Source organism: Notothenia coriiceps, unplaced genomic scaffold (genome assembly GCF_000735185.1).
Source record: "Notothenia coriiceps isolate Sejong01 unplaced genomic scaffold, NC01 NC01_scaffold00037244, whole genome shotgun sequence".
Taxonomy (NCBI): domain Eukaryota; kingdom Metazoa; phylum Chordata; class Actinopteri; order Perciformes; family Nototheniidae; genus Notothenia; species Notothenia coriiceps.
Window position 1 is genome coordinate 12,025,594 of NW_011369945.1, and position 7,227 is coordinate 12,032,820.

At 44.2% G+C, this 7,227-nt stretch overlaps 1 protein-coding gene across 3 annotated transcripts in view; it reads left to right on the top strand.

Moving 5' to 3' along the window:
• ntn1a (netrin 1a) overlaps positions 1 to 7,227 on the top strand; it is a 248,630-nt gene that overhangs the window by 217,130 nt on the left and 24,273 nt on the right. For all 3 annotated transcript variants that reach the window (XM_010793583.1, XM_010793582.1, XM_010793584.1), the window contains exon 3: positions 4,688 to 4,876. In XM_010793583.1, the coding sequence (XP_010791885.1) occupies positions 4,688 to 4,876 (189 nt within the window). The remainder of the gene's footprint in view (positions 1 to 4,687; positions 4,877 to 7,227) is intronic.

A 7,227-nucleotide genomic window follows, 5' to 3' on the forward strand; every position in this document is an offset into this window, starting at 1 on the left:
AAGGGCTAAAGGGCTAAAGGGCCAGAGTGCAGCTCACTTGGGCACTGTCTCGCACTTGTGTGTGTGTGTGTGTGTGTGTGTGTGTGTGGTGTATATATGGGGGGGGGGTTTACAGACTGCCATAATTTAATTTCATACACTACAGGGGTGTATCAAGCTGTTCCAGATATTTTGGGGCACAGTTTTTTCAAAACATTTAAAATAAGTCATAGTGAGTTATACTCCTACCGTTCTCTCTCTCAGATGGCGCTCAATCTTTTTTTCATGTTGTCTGGAGGGGGTTTCAGAAGTTAATCTGATTTCTTTTTGGGGCGCCCATAGGATTAAAAGTAAACTGTCCTAGTGTAGACTCCGCTTGGTGTTTGTTTAAAAGCAGAATAGCAGAGCTCCTGCAGCTCCCCTGCTCGCGGGTGCTGGTGTTGGATTATGGTTCTCCGTCCTGTTTGGGTGATCGGTGGAGGTAACAGCAGCGGGGAGGCTGGGATCTCTTGAGAGCTGTGGAGAAAGGGCTGCAAAATAGTTGTCAGAGTCTGTGACCTCCCAAGACCTAAAAAAAACAGAGCGGAAATGTCTATTTGAGAGGAATGTTGAAGACAGTAGTGTCTGAGTGTGGATACTTGTATCTAAAAAGGTCTGAAATGTTAAAATGATACAATGAGCTATCCCTTTTCAATTATTTGTTCTATATTTCGGCGTAGTGAACAGCCACAAATCCAGCATGTGGATTTCGAGTAAAAGTGGCAGAGATCAGTTGCCTGAGTGTCTCTTTAGAACAAATTGAGGCTGTGACCGACATCACTCAATTACCCGGCTTATCGTAAGTACGATGAGCTTAACCTCAGCCTCCAGCTCTGTTGCTTGACTTTTCTCTCTAATTGGCCGAGGGAAGGCCGCATCTGTGCTGCTACGAGACTGAGGTCAGTTGATAGATGCTGGGAACCACTAGAAACTAATTAGCAAACTTTTTCAAAACACACCAAGATCCTGCTCTGAGGCTCCTCGGATGAGCGGGAAACGGCAACAACCACATCGGCTTCCTGTCGGATTCTGCAGTTGTAGGTAAAGAAAGCTGCAAAACTCTAATGCAGCTTTTTGTCATTTCAAACAGCGGTGGTGCACATTACAGGAGGTGTTGAAAAGCTGTGGGTAAGCTTAGCTCTATCCAGCTAATTCAATTACTTTTGTTTTAAAGGTATCAGTTCACGCTTCTTTTTACTGCTCACCTGGGGGGGGGTTACAGACTCGCTAATCCAGCCTGAAGCAGTTAGCCTGATTGAAAACAGACCAAACATGAGAAGGTTTCCTATTATGTTGATATCATCTTTGTTATCAATAACAATCAGAAATATATCCATAAGATTATGATTTTCTACCGAAATTGTGATAAATATGTCTTACACATAAACATATTTTAGAGGTATTTCCTTTAAATAAACAAGGGTGTCTCATTCTTCTCTTGTTAAAGCATTTTCTTTCTCATATTAACACATAATATGCAATGTTGATTCAAAGTGAACTAGAAAAGCAAACCTGCCGTTAAAGTGCACCTGGTGCTGGTGTGTGCTTTGTGCTTGAATGGTAGCAGTGGCTTTTGTTTGCTGTGTGTGAGCTGATGCTCCGCTGAAATGAACTAAAGCTCAGCTTTTGTTTCTCCTCTCAAGGCCGGAAACCCTGAATCCTGCGCGTTTTGTCTGCTTCTCTTTCTAGTCTGGAACCAATATAGTCATATGTGCTTTTTGTTCAATCGGATACAAAATATTTCATCTTCTGTCATTTTAGAGGTGGATTAGTTTTAACGAAATACTCTGATCTATGTTATCTCCATTTTAGCCTAGAGGGTACCAGGAATGACCTCACCAGGCTCATGACTGGAAACAAACTACAATCAACATTAGGGTTATCTGATTTAAAAAAACAAACACTCCAGGTATATTGGACACAATAAACACATACTGAGAATTGTTTGCAGTATGACAATCACTGAGTGCAGCACTTCAGCTGAATCAGATTTTTATTTTGTACTGTATTATGCATTATTAAAGGTAGGGTAGGTGCCGGGCCGGCTAAAATAATGGGTCGTGCTTTTTATTGTGTATTTATTGTCAAAGCATTTAATGTATTCATTGCTATCGGGATGTTAAGAGCATTCCATGGAATATAACAAAAAGTGTTTCTGAAGTGAATTACCTACCCCACCTTTAAATTGCGCTAAAATAAATAAATAGCAAAGAAAGAGGAAAAAGCTGAGATCGTGTCCTGTGTCACCGGGAAATTTGATCATGACTGACAGCATACATTTGTATTCAAACACAAGGTGACGATTTGCCTGATAGGGAATTATGAAAGGAAACAGGTAACTTCACATGAGTGGATAACACTGAAATGTCTGGAGGACAAGCACTTGCTTTACAACGCCTCAGGAAACCCTATAAGCCCACACCAGACGAAGTATATATTGCCTTTTATCAAATGCGATTTAATTTAGAGAAAGCTGCGATGATGCCATTTTTTTCAAACAGTCTGTGGAACACTTGAAATTGCCCCTACAATAAAAGAAATTCGAAAGATATTTTCCATGAGTAAGGGGTATTGTGTGAACAAACTTACATCGCGCCTAGTGTCAGTGAGTTTAAGCACAATCTTAAACTGCTTCTTACTTGTCCCCATTATCTGACATAATACCTCATGAAGCACAATACCATCAAACACAGTGTGGCCTTCTGCCCCACACCTCCACATCCCGCTAGTCTTCTTCAATATCCAACATGCCTCCCAGGAAAACAGCATTTTTCTCACAGGGACAGTGTAGTCCAGCTAGGATCCCCCCTGTCTGGGAAGGGTGTGAAACAATCTGTTTAGTGAATAAGAGACATGCCTGCAGGTCTGAGAGCAGGCACTGATCCCCCACCAGCTGATCCCTGTTACCTGCAGGCAACCTTTTACCAAGGGTGACCTAATCCACCCTGTGGCTTTTACAGACTGCAGCTCAGTGACACGGATCATTTCAGAGTTCTCTCAACCGGGGAACAACTTTATTATTAAGTGATATGGCTGAAATTCATTCCAATTGAATCACTAAATATCTATGAATGAAAGAAAATGTAATCCACTTTTATTCCTCTACCTCTTTTCTACATTTTGGTGCAGAGACACACACAGTTGGGTTGTTGCTATTAGTGGGCTTCAGGGGTTTTCCATTGGAGCCAGAATAATAAAGCTCTAAAGACTAGAAATAGGTGTAAATCGATCTTAAGACAACAATGGAATCAACAGATCTGTCACTTTAAGGACAGCTATACATCCAGTCAAGTGAGTCCACAGCACAGGAGAGTAAAGGTGATCGTTTTTTTTCTACTCAACATTATATTTTCCCAGAAAATATGATGGAAGTATCATCATCTTGTGTCTCAGAGGACTCAAAAGTCATGTTTTTTTGCATTGCAGTCATTTCCCTCTGAGGCTTAAGACCATCTGAAGCAGGGAGGGAGAACAAGCAGAGACATTTCACTAATTAAACCCCTGCCGTCCTGCAGGAAACACAGCAAGCCAAGTCACTACTGATAAGACTCAGCGCTGCTAATGTGTGTGGGGGAACTGTACGTGTATTTAGAAAATATATTGTAATGAGGTCCTTGCAGTGGAGCGAAGGGGTCTCGGGGGTCCTAAACAGACACACACATGCAGAAAAAAAACACAGGAGTGAAAAGGTAGAGGGATGCTGAGGGGAAGTAACAGCTTCTCTAAAATCATGTGCAGTTGATGGAAAGGTGGTTCAGAAAAACAACATAGGGACCCCAGATAACCCCCAAACCCATACACACACATACAGTACAGCCACAAACTGTATCAGAAGTGTTGCTGTAAATTATGCATGAATACGTCTGTGGTGGTGGTGGTGGTGGTGGTGGTGGACCTGTGACAGCCAGCCCTAATGAAGTTGGGCATGTCTGCTTCACTGCGCTGCCAGAGAGTCATGAATAAACATCAGCCGGCTAATTAAACTCAGCGCTGGCAACTGTACTCATCAGTAAACAAGCGGCAGCAAGGGGGTCTCACACATGCTCACAGGGATTTGCAGGGAATGGAGGAATGGTAATACCAGGCCTTCACTTTATGTTCAGTACAGTTTGGACTCTGGAGAGCAGGCGAGGACCTTCAGGAGAAAAAACTAGAGGATGAAAGAGTGATGAGTAGAAGATTTAGACAGGGACAGAAAAAAGACATCTGGAGAGTGATAGAAAAAGGAAGCAGTGTTTGACCTCATTGTCATTATTGACGTTCCATCTATGGTGGCTCTGCATCGAGTCAGATGTGAGTGTTGTAAGCAAACATAAAAGATCCTGGAAATTCCCATCCTGTCTTAAATTAATGTTTCTGGTTTACGGGCATATGTCTGCACAAATATGGAGACTTTCTGCTTTCCACTGTTTTTGTATGTTATTAAACTGTATATATTTAGACATTCTTTGGACAAGACATCAACTTGGAATGGGATGGACATTTTTATACACCAAGCTATTAATTGAAAACTGATTGTTTCGATAATTACCATGATTAGTTAAAGCTTTACTTAACCCATATGACTTAAACAACTTCAAATAGACATAAAAAGTGTATATATGATCGCAATCAATGGACGTAATCCTTATTTCATGCTAATTCAACCTTTTCATTGTTTCCTCCACAGCCTGTAACTGTAACCTTCACGCCCGAAGGTGCCGGTTCAACATGGAGCTGTACAAGCTGTCGGGCAGGAAGAGCGGAGGAGTCTGCCTCAACTGTCGCCACAACACAGCCGGACGCCACTGCCACTACTGCAAGGAGGGCTACTACAGAGACCTGTCCAAACCCATCTCACACAGGAAGGCCTGCAAAGGTACAGCGCTCCTCTTGTGGTTTCTCATGTGATTTTAACAGACCTGATTTAATAAAGACGTTTTGTTAAATCGCTCTTCAAAGTTGCATCACAAATATGTACCAGGACATTCATAGCAACACTTAATACTACTAAGATTATTTAGGTCTGATAGGAAACAGTTTAAGATGTATTACAGGAAGTGGGGGGAGCCTGCAGTCTTTCCATTCCTGAGCATGTCTCACCCTCGTCTCCCTCTGTCAGCGGAGATGAGTTGAGGGGGTCTGTTGGGATTGTGGAGGTCGTGGCGGTATGGGAGGGTTGGGCTGGGTGTTCCCTCATCGACAGTTGAGTTATTTGGCTTCATTTCGGGGGGGGGAAGGGGGAGGTAAGGGGATGACAGGACAAGCAAAACAAACAGAGCTGAGGTGTGAAGTGATCCCCGCTGCAGGTCAAAGTCGAAGGAGAACCCAGGAAAGATCGCTGGAGGAAAGGCTGCAGGTCAGCAGGCGGCTAATATTTCCCCTTTGGAAGTCAGCGCTCTGAACCCTCAAACAGGTATGTGTGTGTGTGTGTGAGTGTGTGCGTGTGCGTGAGTGAGTGATGTGAGTGTGTAGGAGAAGAGGAAGAGAGGAGGACAAGCGGGACACACCCCCACGCAGGTGTGCTCGCTACTCAGCGCTGGATGAATCGCCTGCCATCAGCCTTCACCAAAGCTAATAAGGGTCAAAGAAAGAGGAGGAGGAGGAGGAGGAGGAGGAGTGAGACCTCTCGTCCGCTCCTGGAAGTCCTCTTTTTTTATCTCCTACTTGTCTCATCTCTCATCTTCTAAATCTGTCCCTTGTCTTTTTTCTGTAGACCTCTCACTATCTTTTTCCCTTCGTCACAATGGAGTAACAGTAATAATGGTTGCAGGTAGATGTACCACCGAGACGTAGCTCAGTCTACACTCACAGACGATTTGTTTTTATCTCTCTCTAGACCTTTAAGGGGTAGTTCAGAATTTAATTTACAAAGAACCAAATGGCCCGTATGACAGACCGTGTTTATACCTCCTGAAAGACGAAAGGTGACAAAAACATGACAATAGATTTGACATATTATAAATCTGTAAGAAAACCTGGTTCTGTAGTTGAACCTTACACTACCTGTCAACAATATCTGGTTCGAATAATAAAACTTTTTGACGTAACAAAGCTATTTACTGGTACTAATCAATTTCGAAATGAATTGGGTAAATACTGAATTGTTGAAGTTTATCTGTATTTGTTTCACATATTATACTAGCGTTTAGTAACCTGAATTAGGATAAAGTACATTAAGTTAGGAAAAGTAACAAAGGAGGTGTCGGACATTGGACATTGGAAAGTGCGGGGCTTCCACGGCAAGTTGTACCTCGACATGTTCGACAGCCGTCGTCCTTCTCGCCTCCTAGACGGAGTTGACAGCGGTGTTGTGTCGACCTGCGGTGACGGGATGACGTTCCTCCCGATGATTGTCTCTGGACAGGTTTGGGGTAGAGTGTGTCCTTCCGGGACGTTTCCATGTCGCGACGCCGCCCACCAAAGAGTACACTAAGAATATGTCTGGACTAAATTATTTCTGCAAACATTTAGCGAGAAGTTTTCAACGTAGTGTTTATACATGGTTCCTGTAAGTATCGTGTCGGTGAATTATGATGGATTCTCGCCCTATTAAAATCCGAGACTATCCTTTTGTCAAATTTCTACATAATGTCCTTCACCCCCCTCGGACGTCATGAGTAGGACTGTAACAGAGTGGGGAGCCAGAGGGAAGACAGTTCGGGGGGCTCTACTCAACTCCCCCAGACAACCCCTTACACTCCCAGCGCCCTCTCAACCCGACCCACAAGGGGTAGTAGCTGTCAACTCAATAAACGTAAAGCCCCCCCCTTCCCCCTCCATTCCCCTTACTTGTCCTGTTCGTTCTTGTTTGTCTCGACTCCACCACTTCACTAGGGGCCGACGTCCCAGTTTCAGCTTCCTCTTGGGTCGCTTTTCTAGCGACCTCCTTTCCGACGTCCTGCGTCTCCTTCCCTTTTCCACCTCCGCCCCCCCCCATCGGTTTGAGTCCAACTCTCCCCCACCGCTTCTCTCACTTTCCCTTACCTCTCACTCCTCTTCTCCTTCTCTCCTCCTGTTCGCCGCTGTTGTGGGGACGCGACGACGGACCGTACGGGGGTGCGTCCCACACGAGCGATGAAGTCGCGACCTACTTAGCGGACGTAGTCGGAAGTGGTCTTTCATTATTCCCAGTTTCTGTTCTCCTCCTCCTCCTCTCCTCCTCCTCCTCCTCCTTCTCCTCCGACTAACTTTTCTCTCTCCGGGAGATAGACAAGTTAGTGGGGAGGA